General features: G+C 41.8%; 1 protein-coding gene across 1 annotated transcript in view; it reads left to right on the forward strand.

The window, feature by feature from the left end:
* Nucleotides 1-3793: 3793 nt before the first annotated feature.
* DDX41 (DEAD-box helicase 41) overlaps nt 3794-25238 on the forward strand; it is a 34957-nt gene continuing 13512 nt past the window's right edge. Inside the window, exons 1-9 of the mRNA XM_077472525.1 lie at nt 3794-3923; nt 8790-8879; nt 11560-11719; nt 11834-11908; nt 13389-13449; nt 15609-15745; nt 15827-15899; nt 16826-16979; nt 23327-23463. Of these exons, the coding sequence (XP_077328651.1) occupies nt 3900-3923; nt 8790-8879; nt 11560-11719; nt 11834-11908; nt 13389-13449; nt 15609-15745; nt 15827-15899; nt 16826-16979; nt 23327-23463 (911 nt within the window). The 5' untranslated portion in view covers nt 3794-3899. The remainder of the gene's footprint in view (nt 3924-8789; nt 8880-11559; nt 11720-11833; nt 11909-13388; nt 13450-15608; nt 15746-15826; nt 15900-16825; nt 16980-23326; nt 23464-25238) is intronic.

The following is a 25238-nucleotide window of genomic DNA, read 5'->3' on the forward strand; positions in this document are numbered from 1 at the left end:
CGTGGAGGAAGAACAGAGGGGGATGCGGAGGAAGAATGGAGGGGGACAGCAGCAGACCGGAGGGGGGCACGGAGGAAGAACAGAGGGGGGCACGGAGGAAGAACAGAGGGGGGCACGGAGGAAGAACAGAGGGGGGCACGGAGGAAGAACAGAGGGGGACACAGAGCAAGAACGGAGGGGGACAGTCAGCAACAGAATGGAGGGGGAGGGGGACAGCAGCAGAATAGTACACTAACCTGGACGTTTGTCAATCTCTGTTAAATCACTGCAGGCAAACTTGGGGACCTCATGGGCGGGAGGAGCCTGGACTCTGGAGGAGGACTCTGGGACAAGGAGACTCAAGCTGGCTGGCTGCTCAGGAGACAAATTTAAGTGTGGCGCTCTGTCCCTGTGTCGTCAGTGGCGTCACTCTGCGTGGGGGGGGGGGGGTGCACTGCCCACACTGACTGCCAGTGTCAGACCAGTTCCTGTCAGCCCGCCCCTCAGGCCTCAGCTGACGTCACTGGTTGCTAGACGCGGGGCGGCCCCTAGCCTAGCAACCAGACTGCCAGCCTATGACAAGTCATCCTCCTGTGCTGTGATCGTGAGATGCAAGTGAGTGAAGTGAGTGTGAATGTGGCGGCGCCACGGCGGCAGACAGGCAAAGTCGCGGAGCGGACTGATCTGGTGGTCACTGTTTTTTTTCATTCCGGGACACTGTATTGTCCCGGAATGAAGGTGCCCGGGAAACGGGACAAAAATTTTAAATCAGGGACAATCCCGGGTAATCCGGGACATGTGGGCACCCTAGTGACGTTTATACCATATAAAAAAAATTGCTGTGTCCTGCAAAATTGTTCAGGTTTTACTTGAAGAAAAGGTGGCAACCCTATCAGTGCTGTGTGTGTCTATGGACGTGCACAGCTCGACTCGGGAGCGCACATGAGCACCTAGCTTGCTAAAGGAAGCATCCGGAAGAGGGGAGAGCTAATAGCACGCACAGGGGATTTCCAGAAGAGAAGAAAAGCAGCCTTTCTATGTAATATTGTTGCACATAGCAGGTAAGTATAACCTCTTCTTTATTTAGTAAAGATAAATTTGCCCTAGTAGCACTTTAAGCTTGGGTTCACACTACACACAGACATTGCATGTGATTTGCACCCGTACTGCTGTGCCAATCACATGCAATATCTGTGCAATGCGAGTTTAGCCATACAGTTGGATTTGCAGAATAAAAAGGTGCAGAGACTTTTTTTTTTCTTTCTTCCTTCCCCCTGCACTGGAATCGGATCATGTGGGTGTTCACACCCACGTGATCTGATTCGTGTCCGAATCCACAGTTCGCACTGCGATCTGTGAACCGATCTGGGGGTGTCATTAACATTGTATTGACACCCGCAGCAGTTTGCAGAGGGCAGTGTGAACTGCCTGTGGGAGAGATGCAATGCGGGAACCGGTGCTGGAATAGCTCTGGTTCCCGCTTGCCTATTGTTTGAACCCAGGCTAGAACAACGTTTTAACCACTGGCCGACCACATAACATAGAGCCATAGCTCCCAACTGTCCCTGAGTTGAAGCAATGTCCCTCTGCCCCCCTCATTTGTCCCTCATTTTGGTCAGATCTACATAGTTGTATATAAAATGCACTTTTTATCTTTCAAAAAGTGTTTACCAGTGCTAAACCTTTCATCCAATTTCTAAATGGTGGAATTTGTACATTTTAAAAGCCAATATAAAGGAATAGTAGTGGTAAGAGGAAAAAAAAAAAAAAAGACCTTGTGGATTTAATTAACCTTTTTTTTTTTTTGGTTGATTCTCCTTTAAGGGGGTGTGGCAGGGGGCGTGTCCTATGCCTACATACATTTGTTAGTAGGTGTCCCTCATCCCCCATCTCAAAATGTTGGGAGGTATCAGGGTCGCCAACCACCCGCATTTTTTTATTTATTTATTTTTTTTACTGACAAAACATGGAAAATGTACTGGCAGAGCACAATTTTTACTACCAATAAATATGAGAAATTAAAGAACTCCTACTGAAAACCAAAACTGTGAATATTTTAATAGTATAAACATGATATGGAAACGCTGACAATACCTATAACAAAGTCATTTGCTTGATTTACACTTAAAAAGTCAACACAGCATGAAATTATCAGCCCCTGATACTTACTGGCAGTTGTAAAAAAAAATTTTTTTACAAACTGTCAGTAAATTTACTTGTAGTTGGCGGGAGGTATGTAGATCTACAGTGGCAAGTCGACCCTGCTGCACCAGATCAAATATCTAGTACATTATCTGACACATCCAGGGAAGGGGGGGCGTGCTTATTCCGGTTATTATTACAGCGGAAGCCGATGGGCTGGATGCCCGCCGATCATTAGGCAGAGAGCCATAACTGCGATCTGCCTATGTAAACAAGGCAGATTGCAGTTCTGATAGGAAGAAATGGAGTTTGTGTCCTGCAAAGCAGCGAATAAATTCCATGTCTTCCCCTAGTAAAAAGCACCTAACAGTGTCGTTGGTAGAACACTGGCTAGGTACACTGTTAACCCTTTGATTGACCCTAATGTTAACCCCTTCCCAACCAGTGTCATTAGTACAGCGCATATTTTTTTTAGCACTGATCACTGTTTTTGTGTCACTAGTCCCCAAAAAGTGTCAGAATGTCCACTGCAATCTCGCAGTCGCTGATCACCGTTATTACTAGTAAAAATTAATAAATAAATCTATCACATAGTTTGGTTTGCACAAAAGTTATTGTGTCTACAATCTATATACGCTTATTGGGATCTTTTTTTATTTTTCTTTACCGAAAACATGGAGCAGAATACATATTGACCTAAATTTGTGAAGAAATTCGATTTTTTTCTATCTTTTTTTTATTAGATATGTTTTTTAGCAAAAAATAAAAACTACTGTTTTTATATTTTTTTTTAAATTGTCCTTTTATAGTGCAAAATATAAAAAAAAAACTGTAGCTGTTAACTTTTAATATAAGGACATTTAACTGTCCAGTAAATGTCCGTACTGTCCGCGACGTCAGCACCCCAAGCCGATTTCTTCATCGGCTTCAGGTGCAGGTCTCGGCATTGCAAGGTTTCTTACTGTGCAAGCCCAAGTTGCGCTCTGCTTTCTGAATGGTCCCGTCGTCTTTTTGGACACGCACAGGTCCCAGAAGGCAACAGGGGGAAGGAGGAGGGGCTGGACATGACATAGATCGCTAGATCGATCTTACCAGGAAGTGGGAGCGGGTACCTGTCAAAATTAGGTACCCGCTCCCCTCGAAGAGTGATCAAATGCCACTAGAAGAAAGCGCTATGTGTGGGAGGGAAAAAAAAGGACAGCAATTTTATTTGGGTACAGCATCGCATGACCGACCGTGCAACTGTCAGATAAGCTCTACAGGCTGACTAAAGTTGTACCTAGCCAATTATTGGACACTTCAAATTATATTTATAAAAAGATCGCAATTGAACATTTTTTGTTAGTTATGTATGCAGTCTGCTCAGTGCTTTATGCAGTTTTTATATTGTAAGGAATTCTGCTTTTTTTTTTTTTTATTTTTTTTTTTTATTAATACTTCTTTTTCGTTTTTGTACTTTGAACGTTGTTGAAAAATGAGGAAAGGAATATTGCAACTTGAAGTAAGTTTCACTGTCGCAAGAGACACGAGCAACTCTAACGTCTTCTCCAATTTATTTTCAATCACGAGGAATAAACAACTGCAGTGACGCGAAATTTACAGCAGATTGTTCCTCCTCGGGCACCGTACGCGTTCGTACGTCCTGGAAGTGCACACGCAGCGGACTTTGCGTACCGCTGTAGTGATTGGCTGGAGGATTGAATGACGATTAGTAAGCGCCGGAAGTGTGCGACAGCTAGTGGAGGTGGTTGGCACACAAAGATACGTTTGTTTATATCATGGAGAATAGCAACGAGAGGAAAGTAAGTGGGGGTTCAGCAGGAGAGAGGGAAGTTTTGTAAGGGAGTGAATGATTATCGTAAGGGTAATAGTATGTCTTCTCACAGTAGCCAGCTTATCAGACCCCATACTAATGGTGGTTACACACACACACACACACACACACACACACACACACACCTGTATGGGACTTACTTTTCTCTGCTTCCTGCACAACACTTTGTGCATATATCACCCTTAGATGTAGGATGACAAGTAGGGATGAGCTCAGGTGTATTCGCATGCTCCACGTGCAGAGCCCGCCAGGAAGTCGGCGCAGTGCTGCGCTAATCACAGGCAGTGAGACATTGCCTGATCTCTGTAGCTGCACATCGGGGCAATGTCTCGCTGCCTGTGATTAGCGCAGCACTGCGCCAACTTCCTGGCGGGCTCTGCACGTGGACAATGCGAACACGCCTAAGCTTATCCCTAATCACAAGTATCACTGGTCAGGGCCCAGTTTAATTAAAGAGGGGGCAGCAAGGCCAGGAAGATATAGGTATTGCACACTGCTCAGACGTTCAAATTCTTCCATTTACATCACTTGTAACTACAAACAGGAGGAGAATATAGGGGGAGAAATTGAGAATAGTAGTATGTACTACATTACTCAAAGTACCCTGTTTCCCCTAAAATAAGACCTAGCGTGAGTGTCAGTGATGGCTGCAATATAAGCCCTACCCCCCAAATAAACCCCACCCTCTTTCCCCGAAAATAAGCTCTACCCTGAGAATAAGACATAGAAGGACTTTAACTAGGGCTTATTTGGGGGGTAGGGCTTATATTGCAGCCATCGTTGACAATCACGCTAGGTCTTATTTTGGGGGAAACAGGGTAGAACTATAGGACAATTTTTTTTTCTTATTTTAGAGCAAGGAAAGGCTATAATCCCTGCCATTTTTATTTATGATGGTTTTAGAGTTTATTTTTGCCATCTTTGTCCCATTGCAGAGCTTACCCGTCACTTCCTGTCTCATAGCCAAAATAGGAATTAGAGGAACTCCCTGTGAGTTAAGGGAATCTATTGCCTCCCCAGGGTCTCCACAGAACTTGTGTCCCCATTTGAAGATTTACCCTCTATTACTTTTCTGGGGACATTCCAAACTTTGGGATTTTCTTTTACTTTCACTTTCAATGACAACGATAAACAGAAAAAATAGACAAGAGTGAAACTCCCTAATGGGGGCACAGACAGCAATAAAAGCCTGACAGGCGTTCTAATCCATCTCTCCGGAAAAAAAGTTTTGGTTTTAGTTACACTTTAATTTAGAACATGGGGAAAAAGTAAAGTTCCACCTAAGAACAGCTTCTATATAAGACTTGTTAATAAATTAGAAAATTTTATATTTATATATTATTTTTACAGCAAGCTGCTTAAAAACTGCTCACCATTTCTTACTTTATTTTGCAACAAAATGGAAGGGAACTGTAACGTAGTTGTAGTGCATATAGATAGCGTTGTACTGCGGTTTGTACAATTCTTATTCTCCGGATCAGTGGGATGTCAGAATGAGCACTTCACAATGGGGGTCACATAAGCTCCCCAGCCCTATGATAACAGTTCATGATCTTACTATAATAGCTTTGTAATTTAATTCAAATGAAAGAGGACTTCAATCAAGAACATGCATGCGCAGGATGTGATTATGCCAAAGTTCTGGGCTAAGTGTTAGGAGATAATTTTTCATTTGAAGTGGAACTAAACCCATTAATTTAAAGTAAAACTTTACCCTTAACAACTTGATAAAAATAATGTTCTCTAGCAAGGAACATACATTCTACGTTAATAATTATGTTACCAAAATGAATGTGCTCTGTAAATTACCTCCAGCAGTGTTCCTGTTTCTTTTTTGCTGGAGGCTGCCATTTTGCTGAAGCCCAGAGCCCCAGCTGTAAACCATAAAGCAGAACTAAACCCTTTGATTTACCAGTTTCAAAAAACTGTTTGTTTTGATTGTGTCCTCAACCAAACGGTCAAACCATTAAACGACTGGTGTCATAACTGATCACATGTGCAGCACCATGGCATTTGCAGTTCAAACAGAAGCAGCTTCATTGGCTGTAAAGGATGAGGGTTTAATTCCACTTTAAGGCTGTCAGCAGATAGGCCTCTACAAACTCAGCAATGCCTAAAAATGGAGAGCAACTGAGCATGTGCAGAGCAGGGTCAGATGGTGTGTTACTGAATTTTAAATAGTATAGGGACTTTTTTAATGATTTACATAGCTAGACCTGTAAAAGAGGCGAACCGGAAGTGCTCTAGCACAGTGGTAATCAACCCTGTCCTCAGAGCCCACTAACAGGTCAGGTTTGCAAGATAACTGAAATACATCACAGGGGATATCATTTGCTGCTCAGTGATTGCAGTATTCTAGTCTGCATCTCCCCAAGGTAATACATAAAACCTGGCCTGTTAGTGGGCCCTGACTAAAGTTCTTCTTTAATGGTTTAAAAAAAAAGTTACATTCCCAACATGCCAGGACTGCAAACTGTCACATTTGCTTGTGCTTTCAATGAATTTGTCAAACTATCACATGGCTCGTGTCATAGCTGATGACATGTGCAGCATCATAGTAGTTGCAGATAAAACAGAAGCTAAGATGGCAGCTTCCTTCGCTGAAAAGGATAGGAGGGTTTAGTTTCACTTTAAACTGAATTCTGCTTAATGTCCCACAACCCCAACGTTTTATGTAACCATTAAAGTGAGCCCTATCACTTAACCTTGATTTGGCCATGCTATTTTTTCGGTCTGCGCCAGGAACTAATGCAGTAGTGGCATGTGGGTCCTGCACTTCAATTATGCAATGATGAGATTCCTTATGCCAGAAAAAGCTGCTCTGCTGATTTAATCAGCAAAAGCATTTGTTCCATTTAATTGTAAGTTTTAATGACTAATGCCACGTACACACGATCGGAATTCCGGCCGGAAAAAGACCAATGAGAGATTTTCATCGGAAAATGCGACCGTGTGTATGCTCCATCGGAATTTATCTGTCCGAATTTCCGACAGCCAAAACTTGATAGCATGTTCTCAATTTTCCAGACGGAAAAACTTTCTATAGGAAGTTCCGATCGTGTGTATGCAATTCCGACACTCCAAAAATCATGAATGCTCAGATTCAACTACGAGACGGAAGCTATTGGCTATTGAACTTCCTTTTTCTAGTCCCGTCGTACATGTTGTACGTCACAGCGTTATAAATGATCGGAATTTGGTGTGACCATGTGTAGTCAAGACAGCTTGAGCTGAATTCCGTCGGGAAAACCATCAGAGCTTTTTCTGACGAGAATTCTGATCGTGTGTACGCGGCATTAGTCTTTGAGAATGTGTTTTGTGTGGTACAAGTAACTTTCTTTTTGTGGCGCCACTTTGTTTTTAAGAAAAAAAAAATAATATTTGGAAATGTAAACCTTTTATTTAAAAGGGCATTATTGCCTGTTTTAGAGTTTTCTTTTTCAGCATGCGTTTGGATTTAGTTTTTGTAGAAGAACCTTTCGTTTGGGGTGGCACCTTAAATTTGATTAAGTGGAATAATTTAACCCACAAAAACAGCCATTCTTAGCCATGGTTACTTCAGAGGTTACTAAGGGTTCAATGAGCTTTGTCTAAGGCTGCTTTCACACTGCAGCGGGAGCGGCGTCGGCGGTAAAGTGCCGCTATTTTTAGCGGCGCTTTACCGTCGTTTTAGCGGCGGTGTGCGGGCGCTAGCGGGGTGGTTTTAACCCCCGCTAGCGGTCGAAAAGGGGTTAAACCCGCCCGCAAAGCGCCGCTGCAGCGGCGCTTTGCCGGCGGTATTGCCGCGGTGTCCCATTGATTTCAATGGGTAGGAGCGGTATAGGAGCGGTGAATACACCGCTCCTTCACTGCTGCAAAGCTGCGGCTAGCAGTACTTTTTTCACCATCCTGCCAGCGCATCGCTCCAGTGTGAAAGCCCTCCGGCTTTCACACTGGAGTTAAAGGGGCCGGTTTTTTTTCAGGCGTTACACAGGCGCTATTTTTAGCGCTGTAACGCCTGAATACCGCCCCAGTGTGAAAGCAGCCTAATTGTCTTTCCATCTGATGGTGCCTGCATAGTTCCTGGTTCATCGCCACTAAACAGAGGCAACAGCTTGACAACAGTTATTTATTTTTTATCTTACTCTAAGGGTGGCAATAAAAACTGTCACTGTAAAGGGGGCATTCTTTCTACTGACGACCAATGAAAGGGGCATTTTCCTTATGACCCCTGATTGACTAATCTTACCAGGGGTTCCTTGAGACCTGAAAATTGTTTCAAGGTTTTCTTTGGACTAAAAAGTTTAAGAAATGCTGCTCTAAAAATATAGTTTATTCAAAGACTAAACAAAGCTTACACGTGTAAACAGGAAAATTAAACAAATTAAAATAATCCCAGGATATATTGTATTAAAATATAAAAGTTAATATACATCCACAGAGGCTGTCCATCTAAATATAATAAAATACGGGATCAATGGCTAGAACACTCAGCCATTTGTATGTAAATACCCGTATTGTAATGTGTGGAGGGCTTGTACAATGATCCTCGGGTTGTTCTCTATCCACCCAATCTTTGCCCAGTCATATTGATACTTTGTGGCAAATAGCCTATAAACCTCCTTCATCTTGTTACCTTAGCACCTTTTAATTATGTTACCTCTCACCTCTATAACCTCAAGTATTATTTTATTCTGTATATACACATATGTGTGTACTTACATTGCTGTAAGTCACAGTCTATTAGGTTGTGTTTAACATTGTCTTTTTTTACTTGTACTGTATATGTGCAAAGAGTCTCAATAATGAACTTATTTCTTTCAATATAAAAAAAAAAATGCCTGTGTTCCCACAGAGAGCCCATCCAGAGGATGAAGAGCCTGAACTTTCGGAAGATGAGGACTATGTACCCTATGTTACTGTCAAGGAAAGAAAAGCTCAGATGGTATATTGTTTTCTGGGTTCTTACCTTGAGATTTAATCATTTGTGCAATCCAAGAAGCAAATTCGATTTTACATTTACAGTCAAGTCAACCATCAGATGTGTCATGATGGTGCCACTGTGAAGTTTCATAGCAGCAGAATATTTAGGGACATCAAACCCTTCTGTATTATATAACCGGTGTATAGCGTGCACCTTTTCTACAAGATTCAGTCAGACCATGGAAACTTCAACTTTCTCAGGCTGAACCTGATTTTTTTTTCTGTAATATACAATGTAATATATATAAGCTCCTTAAAAAAACAAAAAAAAAGGGGGGGGGGGCGGCAAACGAAAGGACTTTAGAATAAAAAAAGGCAATTTTTTTTTCTCCTTTTTAAAAGTATCCGATATAAAATGTGTGTGTGTGTTTTGGTGTTTTTTTTTTTTTTTTGTTCCTTATCCATACAGGTTTCATGTGCAGTACTCACCTCTGACATTCCCATATATAAAATATGACTACATAAAGTTATTTCACAATTCATATTTCCATTGTTGATTTAGGTGAAAATCGAGGAAATTTCATATGGATTGTGAAAAAACGTTATATATGTTCTACTTTATGTATTTGAATGTCTGGGGTGAATTGCTGTACGTGAAATATGTATGCAGCACATACACATATTATCTTGAATACATTTAAAAGGGAAAAAATTAACTTCTTTTTTTTTTTTTTTTATAGTCAGTTTTTGATTTGATAAATAACAAAACTATTTGTGCTGCTACCTAAATAAAAATATATATGTGCAAGTGAGTGAACCAAAATAATATTCGTAGCTGTTCACACCTTGTATCACTCTCCTCTGTGCATATACAAATCTACAAATCAAAATGGTACAGCACTACTTCTATCCATATATTAGTGTGCAGATTACAAATGTAGCCAATTTTACATGTTTAAACTAATGTTCCATATACACCAGCCTCTTGGGGTCTTTCTTATTCTTTCATTAAAATTATGATGTGTAAAATATCCTGTTCGACCAATCACCAGATGTGCTCTCACCTTATACATGACTTACACAAACTGTAAGTTCAAGTAGTGCATGTGACCCTTTTTTAAAAGAGATGCATTTCTTTCCAGCCAGATGCTCCTTTTATCCTCCCTCTCCTGCTCTTGGGGTTGTAGAAAAAAATATGCTACATAGTGTTTACCCTGTAAAATATCTTTCATTCTTATCCACTCATGTAAACTCACATTTCCTGGTTTGCAGAGTACATTGTGATGTCATCCAAAGCCCCGCCCAAGGCTTTTCGTCAAAGGGACACGTGATTTCCTTGGGGGATCACCATCTTATGGAAGGGTGATCTACCTTCGATTCTACAACTTAACTTCATAACAAGTCATAAAAAAGAATTAAACACTTTGCAGAATTTAAAAGTGCCATAAAATATACATAAAACATGGTTAAAAACCTAAGAGGAAATTCTCTCAACAGACATAAGCACAAACCTGAATTACATAATTGATAATATAATTTAAATTCACAGACTGAAATATTGGACAGAGAAACATAAGCTAGTATTAATGAAACCATTCACATCCCATTCTTTAACCAAATGGGGTGAATGTTTTTAAATCATAGATCCAACGAGTCTTCAGTTTAGAAATGTCCTGTCTAATTTGACTACCTCTCCAATTTGGAATAAATTGATCAAAAGCCATAAAAATAGTACCCTCTGGATTTTTTTCTATGATGAACCTCATAGTGCTTTGAAACACTACGTCCAGAAAAACCCCAGCCATATATTTACATGTTTATTCAGATGGGTTTGTAACATTCGTACTAGAGCAGGGGTCTCAAACTGGTGGCCCTCCAGCTGTTGCAAAACTACAAGTCCCATCATGCCTCGGCCTGTCGGAGTCATGCTTGTAACTGTCAGCCTTGCAATGCCTCATGGGACTTGTAGTTTCGCAACAGCTGGAGGGCCACCAGTTTGAGACCCCTGTACTAGAGGGTCAATACCTTCTGGTAAGGAGCTTATGTTACTCACTGTTGGTAGCACTTGGGTAAATACTACTTTACATAATTCTTTTTATGGTTTGGAGGTGGTTCACATTTTTCTACAAATATTTTCATTTTTTTGGAATTCAGATGGATTCATTTCTTTTTAGCACTCCCTAAAAGAACTTTATTTTTTCTTTTATAATATTTTTATATTTAAAGTCTTTATTGGAAGATTATTCATGTATTGTGGGTTAGCACTACACTTGCATATATCATTTTACAATTTTATGTCAACAAATTGTGTTAGCTGCTCTTATACTTTGAAAATCCATGAGCAAGGTGGCATTTTGAAATATTTTTTCACCTGGTTGCACTGCAGGTTCACGATAAGCATTCTGAAATTTTATTTCAGTTTCTAGAATGGATGTGTATTGAAAGCATGCTAGAGAGGTGGATACAGTGGTGGGGAACTGGCTGCAGGCCTCCAGTAGTCAATTCAGAAATGTGATTACGGTATATAGAAGCTCAGTGTAGAGATTTAGCTGGAAAGAACTTGTACATATATGCAGGCAAGAGTGCATATTGGAAACTTTGCAAACAAAAAAATTGATGATTGTTAAATAATCACAACGCAGATTTGTCAACACCATTTAGTTTCACATTTTGATCGATGTTAATGTTTTCCATAATCGCAGCTCCGAAAGCGACTACAGATGCGAAAGAAGGGTGTTATAGAAGTAGAGCAGAGGGACAGTGGAAGTGATCAACGAGGGGATGAAGATGACATTCCTTTGGGACCCCGGTCTAATGTCAGCCTTTTGGATCAGCATCAGCATCTAAAAGAAAAAGCAGAAGGTGTGTGATTTTTCTATGTGTTAAGTGATTTTTTATTTTTTTTTGCACAAGTTTTGATGCATGATATTTAAACAAGAATTGGTTGCTGTATTAATTGGTGCGCATCTTTCACAGCTAGAAAAGAATCTGCCAAAGAGAAGCAGTTGAAAGAAGAAGAGAAGATCTTGGAGAGTGTTACAGAAGGAAGAGGTGAGCATTTTGGGCATATTTAATGCACTGTCACATGTAAGTTTCAGATACCGTCTACTGTGTAGTGCTAATTGTGAGTTTTAAATATTTTAGTTATACAAAAAAAAATAACAGTTAAATACAGTTCGTTCTTCATACAAAAGATAAGATATACACATTACAGCTTAGGTTGTTACTTGGCGTATGCCAAACAACATAAGGAAAGATGCTTTCTCTTCAAATATATATTAAAAAGCAATATATGTTAAAAAAACATTATTAAATGTTTGTCACTGTTAATGTGACAGGCTTGAGAGCATAGAGATAGATGGGCCTAAGATTGGGGAGGACAGCCAGGGGGACCGAATTTTTTGACAACCCTTATCTTTTAAGTTTGTTTTCTTCCTATCTAGGATGGTCATTTGTCCATTGTAGAAAAGTTGAGGGGATGGCCATCTTTGATCATTCAGTTTGCGAGCAAGAAATTGTAAACATACTAGTAACAGCTTAGACATTGGAGGTACCCTATCCTCTGGTATTATACTCGAGCAATTTTGAGGTGAATGGGTAATTGGAGTGATCACAGATTGTTTGAAAAATGGATGGCCAGTAGGGAAATGGCTTGGAGCACCTCCAAAGCATGTGAATTAAGGTGCCGATATCCCTAGAGCATCTGGAACAGCAGAAAGATGTAGCTTGGCTCCAAAGGGAAATTTTACTTTTTTTCTTTCTTTTTTTTTCTGTGATTGATAATTGATTTGCACAGGTCACCAGATTCCCATTTATTTCAATTTTTGCAGTGTGGGTGACAGTTATGAGGCTGTTTTGAACCTACTTTTGCATCACTTTTCTTTGAGCAACCTTTTGAGCACCTAACTGCTTAAATATATTGGCCTCGGAAGGAAGCAGCTCACCCATGATCCTGGTATCATTTTTTATTTTTTTTTATAGTTAGCAATTGGCTTCACTGTAAAAGAGATCCGAGTGGCTGTACAGCCATCCGGTCACTTTTACAGCATTCAGAGGGCCTATCGTTCCTTTGCTTTCCCGTTCCACCACAAGTGGTTGGGTTGGTATGACAATTGAAGCTGAAAGTGATGATGACGTTGTCATTTCTGGTTTTGGTGCTGTTTCCCTGGGTAGTACATAGTAGTGGTGGTACAGCAGATCAAACCGATCGGTCTTGGAGAGACATAAAAACATAAGACTGACTGACAAGCTATTGTAATAAATATAGGACTCTCTAAACAAAAGCTATTGTAGAATGAATTTTTGTTCTAGTGCTCAGTTTCTAATGCTGGATAGTTATCCAGCATTAGAAACTGAGCACTAGAACAAAAATTCATTCTACAATAGCTTTTGAATAGAGAGTCCTATATTTATTACAATAACTTTTCAGTCTTTGCAAAATCCCTGCAACATCTATTTCAAGATTCATTGATTCCTAGGGAACTGTTTGTGGGAGTTGATGTTCTGAAAAAGTTTTTTACTTTCTCTGCAGCTCTGATGTCTGTAAAGGAAATGGCAAAAGGAATTACTTATGATGATCCTATAAAAACGAGGTGAGTCTTGAATTTTACCGTGCTTGAAGTCATTGGATGTGAGAGTCCTGAAAACTGATAAGTGGTGAACCTGCTGTAGTCTTTTTGTTTTTCCTTGGGGTCTATTTATCGATGCTTTCTCCCTAGATTCACCCTTAAAGTGGTATTGAAGGTTTGGCTTAAAAAAAAAAAAAAAAAAAAAAATTCATACGTACTTCCTCTGTGCAGTGGTTTTGCACAGAGCTGCCCTGATCCCCCTCTTGTCAGGTCACCCACTGGCATTCCCTGACCAGTGCCCCCATTAGAAAGCAGCTTGCTATGGGGGCACTGGTACATGTTCACTTCTGAGCCCTGGTCTATGCGTTCATAAGACACATTCCCTGCTCTCTCCTCATTGGCTATGATTGGCAGGCAGGGACCACCAGCCCTCTTGTAGGGGGCCCGTCACACAGAGGGGCCCAGGGAGCAGGAGTATTGTTGGAGCAGAGAATAAAGGATGACAGAACGATGCCATGTGTGTCTCTCTCCAGCAACTGACAGCCAGTTTCTTTCACCCCCTCTCCCTCCCTGCAGCTTTCAGCTGCTAGGTGAGAGACGCACATGGCTGGATTTGGGGGGGGTTCTGGGGTGGGTTGCATCCAGCCAGATTGCAGTTCTGCCCCCTGAGCTGGTCCTTCCTTGATTTGAAGTGCGGTGCCTGTACAGTAGCCGCTGAGCTCCTTCCACAACCCACAATCGCAGCCGGGACAAGGTGACGGCAGCCTGTAGGTTTGAGCAGTGAGAAGAGAAGTAGCAGAGAGAAAAGAGAGGAGGTGCACTGTTTTGTGTTCTCTTCTCTCCTTTCAGAAGAGGGTTCATCTATTCAGTGCAGGATCAATCTTACTGTAGATCGCACTGTACACGCAGTCCACGTTTCCGTCTGACAGAAGGTGAGCAGCCCTTGGAGAGATGGGGGTCGCTGTGTGTGTACAGTGCAATCTACAGTAAGTGCGATCCTGTGCTGTATAGACGAACACTCTTCTTACAAGAGGCAAGAGCACAACACTGCGCACCTCCTCCTGACTTTGTAGTGGCTTCCCCTGTAAGTTGGGGAGGGGGGATATATGCTAGGAGTGGAGGGTTTGGGGGGGTGGGGGGGGTGGGGGGAGGGTTGAGCCAGGTGATTGGGGATTTAGGTAGGGAGGGTAATTTAGAGGAGGTTGGGCTAGGAGGAGGGCCTTGAGGGGAATTGAATGAAGGTTTCTGCTGAAGGGGGGGGGGGGATTTGAGGTAGAAGATTTGTGCTAGAATACAAAGATTGAGAAGAAAGAGGATGTATGTTAGGGTGATATTTTTTTTTTTTTTTTTTGTGGGTGGGGGTGGGGGATTTGTGCTGGGGGGGGAGCCGTCGGGTTGTACGGGGCCCAGTGTTTTCTAACAGAGGCTCTGTTGGCAGCTGTGGGAGACGATGGCTCCAGCTGCTGTCTCAGCCAATTAGGAGAGGGAGTCCTGCGACAGCTGAGGCTCTCATGCACATCGCTGGATTGAGAGGGAGCTCAGATGAGTATTAGGGGGACTGTGGGGAGACCAACAGACAGAAGGTTTTTTACCTTCATGATATATGAAGGTAAAAAAATCCTTTGGCCTTTACAACCACAATTTATTCACACATTTTTCAGATAAGAATCAGAAAAAAATGATTGAATCATGAGTGAAATTTTTCTGAATCTTCGGTAAAACCATAAACAGACTAAAGTTTTATTGTGTCCCTGTGCAGGTAAAAGCCAGTGACAACAAGGATTATGTGCTGCTGTTTATTTTTATGGACCCATATTATATGTTGTATTATTTTTCATTTTTTTTTCCTGATCTTTAATTTTTTTAAACCGCGTGACGCTCATCAGGACATTGGCTGAGACCCATTGTATTTTGAGTTTATTTACTTTAATAAACCCTCCAACTTTAACAATCAGGAGAGTGATGGTAGGGGATATGTGGTTTTCCTAGAAGCAGCAGCAGACCTTTCTTTATCTTGAACATTGCATATATCCATAGATTATGTAGTACTGTGTTTCTCATTTTCTACTAAAAAAGTTTCATAGACACCTTGATGAAAGTGCTATTTTTAATTTAGTGTTTTTCTGTAGATATTGTAGTAGTACTTTCAGTTCAAATATATCATTTTTTTTTTTTTCTGACAGCTGGCGAGCTCCACGTAATATTCTAGCAATGTCTCAAGCACGCCATGAACGTGTCCGGCGAAAATACCACATATTGGTGGAAGGCGAGGGCATTCCACAACCTATCAAGAGTTTTAAAGAAATGAAGTTACCTGCGGGTAAGTATGAGTACCTATATTTTCACATTTAATATTGTTGTGATGGACATTTTTTTTTTACACATATGATTTTCTCTTAAGCAATTTTACGAGGGCTAAAGAAAAAAGGAATTCTGCATCCTACTCCGATCCAGATCCAGGGCATTCCTACCATGTGAGTAGATTTTTATTTTTATTTTATTTTTTTCATATGAGGTTTGAGAGCTCACAGAACATGTTAGGAGGAGGCCAGGAGTGTGTCTAAATCTGAGAAGGCAGCTGTGCAGCTACCAGATCGCTTCCACACATTTGCATAAGTGGCGGCCCTCTCCCGCATGCCCTGGCCATGTTTCTCTGACTCCATGTACTCATCGATGGACCTGGGATCTGCATGGTGGGAGCAAGTAGGTAGAAGGGAGTGTGTAAACCTTCACTTCTGGGTACTGGTGTAACATTCCCCAGCCCCTAATATCTCATTTAACAGAAAGAAACGCCAAAGAAAAAAATCATCACATAGGGTACTTTTTGCCCCCTATGTGAGGAAAAATACAGTTTAGTGGAAACCTTTTTAGCCTCCACATAAATGCATGCGTTTGGGATGCCTAAGCATAATAACATTGATTATGATACACGTGTTGCATATCGCCAAGCGCACCAGTGTGTGAGCAATCATTCTAGGCCTATTACTCTAAACTGATGACCTCTAGTGGCTTTTAAAGCGTCACCTATGGAAAACATAGGCACTAAAGTTTGTTGTCATTTCACAACTGCATGTGATTTTAAGCCTTGATATACTGGGTATCTATCTCTTAGGTGCTACCTCATCTTTTATATTTTGCCAAAAAATTGGGTAATATATTGTGTTTGTACACTGAACTTAACTTTATTGTATTAATTACTGAAAGTTTGCATTTCATAAAACCGTGCGCTAATATCGTGTGACATTAAAAATTATCTGCTTTCAGAAAATATATAATGTGTGAGGGTTTTAACTATTTTTCAGGCCTTAAATTATTCTTTAAACATGTGCAAAAAACAGCTCCAGCAGGGTAAAGGTTAAAATGAGTATAGTAAACTTTTATATTGACTTTTTTATTGCAGCTTATCAGGAAGGGATATGATCGGCATTGCATTTACTGGCTCTGGAAAAACGCTGGTGTTCACCTTGCCTGTCATTATGTTCGGTCTGGAGCAAGAAAAGAGACTACCTTTCACAAAGAGAGAAGGCCCTTATGGACTCATCATTTGCCCATCGGTAATTCAGTCTTCAGATATTGTACTCGCTGTGCCACTCCTTTTTTTATATATATATATATATATATATATATATATATATATATATATAATATATATATATTTTTTTTTTTTACATTTTGTAAAATGCAAACTATGTATCAGCCACAGATATAGTTGGAACATAGTTATAGTATGTAGTTAGAAGATCGCCAATCATTGCCCATGGAGAATTATTTGTCTACTAGAAATGGTTAAAGCTCAATTACTGGGCTGCGACTACAGCACAGCATAAATCCAATAAAGTGCCAAAACACAACAACCCTATTTACACGGATAGATTTTGTTTAGATTTGGGAATCCAGGGGCTGGGCTGCCTCTCTCATAAATAGTTAAAACAAACATTGCTTTAATCAGTAAATTCGTTGCAATAAGTAACCAATCCTGCTCCTAAAAATATCCCATGCTGGGCCCGCCGTCCAAAATTAATTTCCAATCTGTTAGTATTGATTTGGGACCCTTAAGATTTTTACTGGTTTTAAAGTATAAGTTCACCTTTAAAAATGCATATCTTTTTGCACACAAGGAAAGCATTGCACCTGCGATCAGCAGATCAGGGGTGCCATGCAGGACTCCTGCAGACTTTTCAATTGAAACGGTCTGCACATACCTTGTATGAGTAGGCAGTTGCACACTGACAGGAAGAGGCAACGAACTACCTAGAGCTCTCAACAACAGTGCCCTAATAGTTCAGTTGAGGACTACATGCCGGCAGCTGCTGTCAGTACTTGCAGTTTCCTATTCACAATTTTTATTTTTATTGGTGACAGCAAGTGGGGGGAGGTGATTCTCCCACTTGTCACTAGATGCAGCGTCTCAGAGAGACACTGCAGGAGTGGGAACATGTTACATGTTTCACCCACAAAATGGGTGGAACATGTAACCCATTCCCAAAGGTGAACTTATCCTTTTACTTTCAATATGTTTTTATTTACAATGCGAAGTAAGACAACAAGATGATATCACAAAAAGTACAGTCAGTAAACATCAAAATTCTAAAAGATTTGACTTCCAACATAAACATCAGCTAGGTCCTCCGACAGTGAAATTGGGAGTGCAGTTTCTCAAAGCTGTAAGTTGAATATAAACTATATGTAACAAAAATATTGATGGACTGCACATTACTTAGCAACCTAGAAGAGTATGGTGCTTCATCGACCAGGTTTTGAAGTATGCCCCACACTCTGCCAGGCCCACTTGCACCTCACCCAGAGAGCCATTTATGCCCATATTGTCAGGGGCAATAATAGCGCAGGGAACAGAGCAGGGTGAAGGGGAAGGAGAAAAAAAAGGCGGGGGGGATTTCCCCTGCGCCCTTCTGCCGTGAGTACCTGAACTTATCCTTTTAAATAGTGTAACCCTACTTACCCTTACTCTTCTACAGCCTAATCCTTTGAAGGGGAGCACCTTTTCGTTTCCAGTAAAAAAAAATCTAAGCAATGTCTCTGTGCAGTAAAGACTGGGAGTACTTAATTCTCCAATAGGCAACTTGTCTGAAATCCTTCATCCACAACTGCTGCAGCCTTTGGCTGCAGCAGTTGAGGTCTTAAAAAGGCACTATTTTTGGAAATGTTGAATGCTTGTGTTTCCCACTGCACACTGTGGTTTCTTTTTCAAACCCCTAATTTACTACAGGTCCAGCAGGAGGAACCACAGTGTAGGTACTGTACTGCCTTTCATCTAAATGGGGACAGTAGAGCTCCGTTAAGGGAAAGTTGGTTAGAAGACTGGATGAGCTTTTAAGGTAGGATCTTGCGGGAGGGATCAGAATGTGATATGCCAAAAGCAGAGCAAGGGTCTATGGGGGAACAAGATATATAGGGGGTGGAACAATGGGGGAGCACAGGGCTCAGCTGGATAGCAGAGGAATTGCATTACCTAAGAGTAGTGACAAAAAGCTTACAAAAGTCAGGTGCAATTTCTAGTCACCGTGGTTACCTGGCACCTGGGATTTGTTGAGCTCTGCCATGTTGCAGGAAAGAGAGGCAAATTGGTATGACCACAGCGCTAAATTAAAAAGCAAATAACTTCAATAAGTTGCGATCCACTAAATGGGACCAAATATTTGCAACAAAGGCACGTGGGGATGTTCTTAAAAATGAATGTAAACATGTGCACCCTTGCTCCCCTTATTCCCAAGAAACATGGAATTCCCCAAACCTTAAAAAGTGTGACTCCCGGCAGACCCTCAGTTTTAATGTTTCTCCTGGTGGGGAAACCGTGCATGGGAGACAAGGGGAGGGTGCTGTCAGGGGGAGTCTGCCGGCTGCCAAAATCTAGTAAGGGCATGAGTGAGCTGCGCTTTCACACTGACCTATCCTAGTTGCTTTGAGTATGCTGTTTTTGTCCACTCCCCCCAGGGGAAGGAGATATTTACAGTGGTGTGAAAAAGTGTTTGCCCCCTTCCTCATTTCCTGTTCCTTTGCATGTTTGCCACACTTAAGTGTTTCGGAACATCAAACCAATTTAAACAATAGTCAAGGACAACACAAGTAAACACAAAATGCAATTTGTAAATGAAGGTGTTTATTATTAAAGGTGAAAAAAAATCCAAACCATCATGGCCCTGTGTGAAAAAGTGATTGCCCCCTAAACCTAATAACTGGTTGGGCCACCCTTTGCAGCAACAACTGCAACCAAGCGTTTGCGATAACGTGCAATGAGGCTTTTACAGCGTCCTGGAGGAATTTTGGCCCACTCATCTTTGCAGAATTGTCCTAATTCAGTTACATTAGAGGGTTTTCGAGCATGAACGGCCTTTTTAAGGTCATACCACAACATCTCAATAGGATTCAGGTCAGGACTTTGGCTAGGCCACTCCAAAGTCTTCATTTTGTTTTTCTTCAGCCATTCGGTGGTGGACTTGCTGGTGTGTTTAAGATCATTGTCCTGCTGCAGAACCCAAGTTCGTTTCAGCTTGAGTACACGAACAGATGGTCGGACATTCTCCTTCAGGATCTCTTGGTAGACAGCAGAATTCATAGTTCCTTTTATCACGGCAAGTCTTCCAGGTCCTGAAGCAGCAAAACAGCCCCAGACCATCACACTACCACCACCATATTTTACGGTTGGTATAATGTTCTTTTTATGAAATGCAGTGTTCCTTCTACGCCAGATATACTTGGACACACACCTTCCAAAGAGTTCCACTTTTGTCTCATCGGTCCACAGAATGTTGTCCCAAAAGTCTTGGGGATCATCAAGATGTGTTGTGGAGAAATTGAGACGAGCTTTGATGTTCTTTTTGCTCAGCAGTGGTTTTCTCCTTGGAACTCTGCCATGCAGGCCATTTTTGCCCAGTCTTTTCCTGATGGTGGAGGCATGAACGCTGACCTTAACTGAGGCAAGTGAGGCCTGCAGTTCCTTGGACGTTGTTGTGGGGTCTTTTGTGACCTCTTGGATGAGTCGTCGCTGCGCTCTTGGGGTAATTTTGGGCGGCCGGCCACTCCTGGGAAGGTTCACCACTGTTCCATGTCTTCGCCATTTGTGGATAATGGCTCTCACTGTGGTTCGCTGGATTCCCAAAGCTTTGGAAATGGCTTTATAACCCTTTCCAGACTGATAGATCTCAATTACTTTCTTTCTCAATTGTTCCTGAATTTCTTTGGGTCTCGGCATGATGTGTAGCTTTTAAGGATCTTCTGGTGGACCTTACTGTGTCAAGCAGCTCCTATTTAAGTGATGCCTTGATTGTGAACAGTTGTGGCAATAATCAGGCCTGGGTGTGGCTAGAGAAATTGAACTCAGGTGTGGACAACCACAGTTATAGTATGTTTTAACAAGGGGGCAATCACTTTTTCACACAGGGCCATGATGGTTTGGATTTTTTTTCACCTTTAATAATAAACACCTTCATTTACAAATTGCATTTTGTGTTTACTTGTGTTGTCCTTGACTATTGTTTAAATTGGTTTGATGTTCCGAAACACTTAAGTGTGACAAACATGCAAAGGAACAGGAAATGAGGAAGGGGGCAAACACTTTTTCACACCACTGTATGCTCACCACCCCAGCTTTGCCCTGTGCTTAATCCTCCTGTGGTTTTTTTGTTTTTGTTTTTTTTGTTTTGGTCGATAGGTGCATAGAGTCCTGATAAATGACTCCTTCCTCAAATGGTCTAAAGAGGTTGTAATTAATCTTAATTTCAGTGTTTGCTAATGCTACCAAATTATGCAGGGAAATAATTTTGGCACATGACATAGCATCATTATAAGATAACCTAAGCAGCTACATGGCAGATGAGATACGGTATTGTGAAATGTAAAGTTATGTACTTGGGTGCCACAAAATCACATGCAAGTTGCACATTAGAAGGGGCTCCTCCTGAGAGAATTGGTAAGTGCAAAGGATCTGGGGGTGCTTGTGATGCAAAAAAGGTGTACATTGAAGAGCTAAATCAATTCCACCCTTTTACAAAACACTGGTTGGTCTTTTCTTGAATAAGCAGTTCAGTTTTGGTCACCAATCCTGAGGAAAACGTTTAACTAGAAGAAGTTCAGTGATTGGCAAAAAATGAATAAGTGGGATGGAGGACCTTGGCTATGAGGATCGATTACATAGATTACAGTTAGGGATGCGCCGAATGGGTTTTTTTTTGGTCCCGAAACCGATACCGCAAATAAATCTTCCTTGATCCCGAAACGGCACCAATAGCGAAATTTACAATTTTTAAAAAATATTTTTATAAAGGAGATGGTCAGAGAGTGGGGACATGCCACAGGAGATGGTCAGAGACTGGGGACATGCCACAGGAGATGGTCAGAGACTGGGGACATGCCACAGGAGATGGTCAGAGACTGGGGACATGCCACAGGAGATGGCCAGAGACTGGGGGCATGCCACAGGAGATGGCCAGAGACTGGGGACATGCCACAGGAGATGGCCAGAGACTGGGGGCATGCCACAGAAGGAAACACGCACGCACACGCACGCACACACACATGCACACGCACGCACACACACATGCACACACACAGGCATACAAACATAGATATAGATGGTCTTTTTTTAAATTGGCAGCTGCAGCTCTGTACATTAATCTCCATGCTGGGTACTGCACTCTAGGGGGAGGCAGAGAGCACAGCACACACTGCTAGACACCTCTCCTTTGCTTAGACTTTCACAGTAAACAGCGTGCCCAGCTTCTGCACAGCCGATTTACACATCGGCTGAGGAGCCATATGCAGCCACCGCTGTGGAGAGGGGGACTTTACTGCGAGACCCCACAGGCTGACTGCAGCATGGGTGGGGAGGAGGAGAGCGTGAAGACAGAATGACACCCGCGTGATGGGCAGCACCGGGGGTGGGGCCAAGCCCAGCAGACCCCGCCCCATTTTCGGCACTAGTATCGGCGAAAATTCTCTTTCAGCTCTTTGCCGAAAGGGCCATTTTCGGCCGATATGTTTCGGCGGCCGAAATTTCGGTGCATCCCTAATTAGTTATTATAATTAGTTATTCACTCTGGAGAAGAGGCACTTGAGGGGATATGATTACATTGTTAAATATATCAAAGATAATTTCAGTAACTATAATAAACTGTTTACGCAAGGTTGCTGAAGGGGACATGTGACCATGTTTTGAGGTTAGAAGAAAGGAGGTTTAACTGTAGATTGCAAAAAGGTTTCTTTACAGTTAAAGTTGTAAAAATCTGAATCTTCCTCCCCATAGGAAGTGGTACTAGCTGAGAGTTTCAACATCTTCTAAAAAATGTTTAGATAGCCTCCTCAGGAAGCAGAATATACAGGGCTATGGGAAGTGTTAGAGAATAAAAATTACATAGTACATAGGTTGAATGGGCCTCTGTCTTTTTTCAGCCTTCTACGCCATGTCACAGTGCATGATGGGAGATACAGGCATTTAGCACTCTTTACCAAACTTTGATTCAAGTAGATAAAAATCTTGACAAATATCTTAGCTCTAAAAATGACAAGATCACAGAAGCCCCCTTAAAGCAAACTTGTGCTTTGTCCATGCAGTCTATAGGTGCAGAAAAATAGCTTGTGTTGGGAATAAGGAAAGGTAAGTATATGCAGCTTGCTGGGCTTTTTATTGTATAGGTAAAGTGCAAGCTCAATTTAGGAATTCTACGGATATTCTAATGGGGTTCTTTATCACCTATAAGAAGGAATTTTCCCAGTGAGCACTCAGCCCGCAGCTGTTTCTAAACCTTCTGCAGAATACTTTTGCCATTAATTAGCATTCTGAAAGGTGTTGGAAGATGCCTCCTGTTTCTCTGGTAGCCATACCAAAATTCATGATCTTTTCTTATGATTTACTGATTTATTTGTATCTTGTTTTTGTCTTGCACAGAGAGAGTTGGCACGTCAGACACACAGCATCATTGAGTATTTTTGCAAATTGTTGCAAGAAGACAACTTCCCAACTTTGCGTACAGCGCTCTGTATAGGTGGCATGTCTGTCAAAGAACAAATGGAAACCATTAAGCAGTAAGTCTTGATTTCTTACACAAAGACACAGCATATAATCTACCTGTCTGTAGAAAACGTGGCCCCCCTATACTACTTTCTTCTTTGTAAGGGCAAGTATGGCTCCTACTACACATTTTCTCTCCTGTCTGGGTTCTTTGCTTGGAGATTTACCCCTACCACTTTTATTAGCACCGTAGTGACAGACTGAGCTTTACTTTTCAGTTGAACTGCTGGTTTCTTCAGCCAAGTTATGTTCTCCTTAAAGGGTAACTCATTTTGGAGGGCATTTTTTTTTTAATATGTTTAAACATTTATAGACTGATGTTTTGAAGATTTTTTTTTACAGATATTTATTACAGGAGTACTTGCAGAACATACCAGACTTTCTAGAGAGAAAAATGAAAAGCCAAGCACTGCATGTGCACTTGTTGACTGCTATGCAAAATAAAATTGTAGATGGGTCTTCTCTTGGAAGGTGGCATCCCTCTGCTGGCATAATTTAGTTGTGTATATGTAATTGGATTCCCTGCTATACTGGTTTATATCCAACCAACACAGGCTTTCTTATCATAGATCACGGGACACAGAGCCATAGTAGTTACTATATGGGTTATAGGCCACCTTCAGGTGATGGACACTGGCACACCCTAAGAGAGGAAGTCCACTCCCTATATAACCCCTCCTACTACTGGGAGTACCTCAGTTTTTTCGCCAGTGTCTAAGGTGTTGGTCACAAGTAAAGATGTGCTGTGCTGAGCTCCACTGGAGCAATCCTTGCTGGGGCTAGCTATGCAGCTGGATGCATTCAAAGTGTCTTTTAGGCCGAATTGAATGGTACCCAGGCCTTGTGTCTGAAGAAACAAGGTTTTACCTGTAATGCTTCTCTTTTTAGAGAGCTGGACCCCGGGATCCAGTACTTTGGTATTTTAAAGCCATAAAGTTTACTGGTGGGGTGCTATTAAAGGTCCAGGAGTGTGGGTTCTCTGAGGGTCCCCGGTTCCTGAAGCTTTAACAGAAGAAGAGGATTAAGCATTTTTCTTTTAAATGAGCTTCTTCTCCAGTGCCGGAAGCATTAGCCTCCAGGCAGTCACCATGGCCTCCACCGTCAAGTTCAAGAGGTAAACCTCATGGTCAACCCCAGGGACAAAGGAGGCCCTGAAGGGAGGAAACACAAAACAAAATACTAAAACCTCCTTATGAAGGGGCACCCCTGCTCACTCGAGTGGGAGGAGGGGGGGGGGGTGACTTCTGCAGTTCTCAAGGGTCTGGCAGGAAGAGTGTAAAGACAAATTGGTGGCTTCTTCAATATCTCTAGGATACAAACTAGAGTTCAGAGAGTTCCCATCTCCTTGTTTTCTCAGATCAAATGTTCCCAGGGATCCAGAGAAAAAGAAGTCGCTCTTTCAAGCTTCGGACCATCTTTTGTCTCAAAAAGTACTATCGGTGGTCCCCATGGAAGAGCAGGGGTTAGGGTTTTATTCAAACCTTTTCACGGTACCAAAACCAAACAGGGATGTCTGACCCATTCTAGATATCAAAGATCTAAACCGGTTTTTGAATATCTGCTCTTTTTGCATGGAGTCAATCTAATCAGTGGTCTCCATTCTACAAGGTGGAGAGCTGCTAGCGTCAATCGACATCAAGGATGCTTGCCCCCCTGTAGCTATTTTTCCCCGCTCACCAGAAATATCTACGGTTCGAGATAGAAAATCTTCATTCAGTTTGTAGCTCTGCCTTTCGGTCTAGTTTCTGCACCTTGTGTGTTTACAAAGGTCTTGGCTCCCCCTTTGGCC

The sequence above is a fragment of the Lithobates pipiens genome, unplaced genomic scaffold (genome assembly GCF_037356315.1).
Source record: "Lithobates pipiens isolate NorthernLeopardFrog02 unplaced genomic scaffold, aLitPip1_a1.2 Scaffold_8, whole genome shotgun sequence".
Lineage (NCBI taxonomy): Eukaryota > Metazoa > Chordata > Amphibia > Anura > Ranidae > Lithobates > Lithobates pipiens.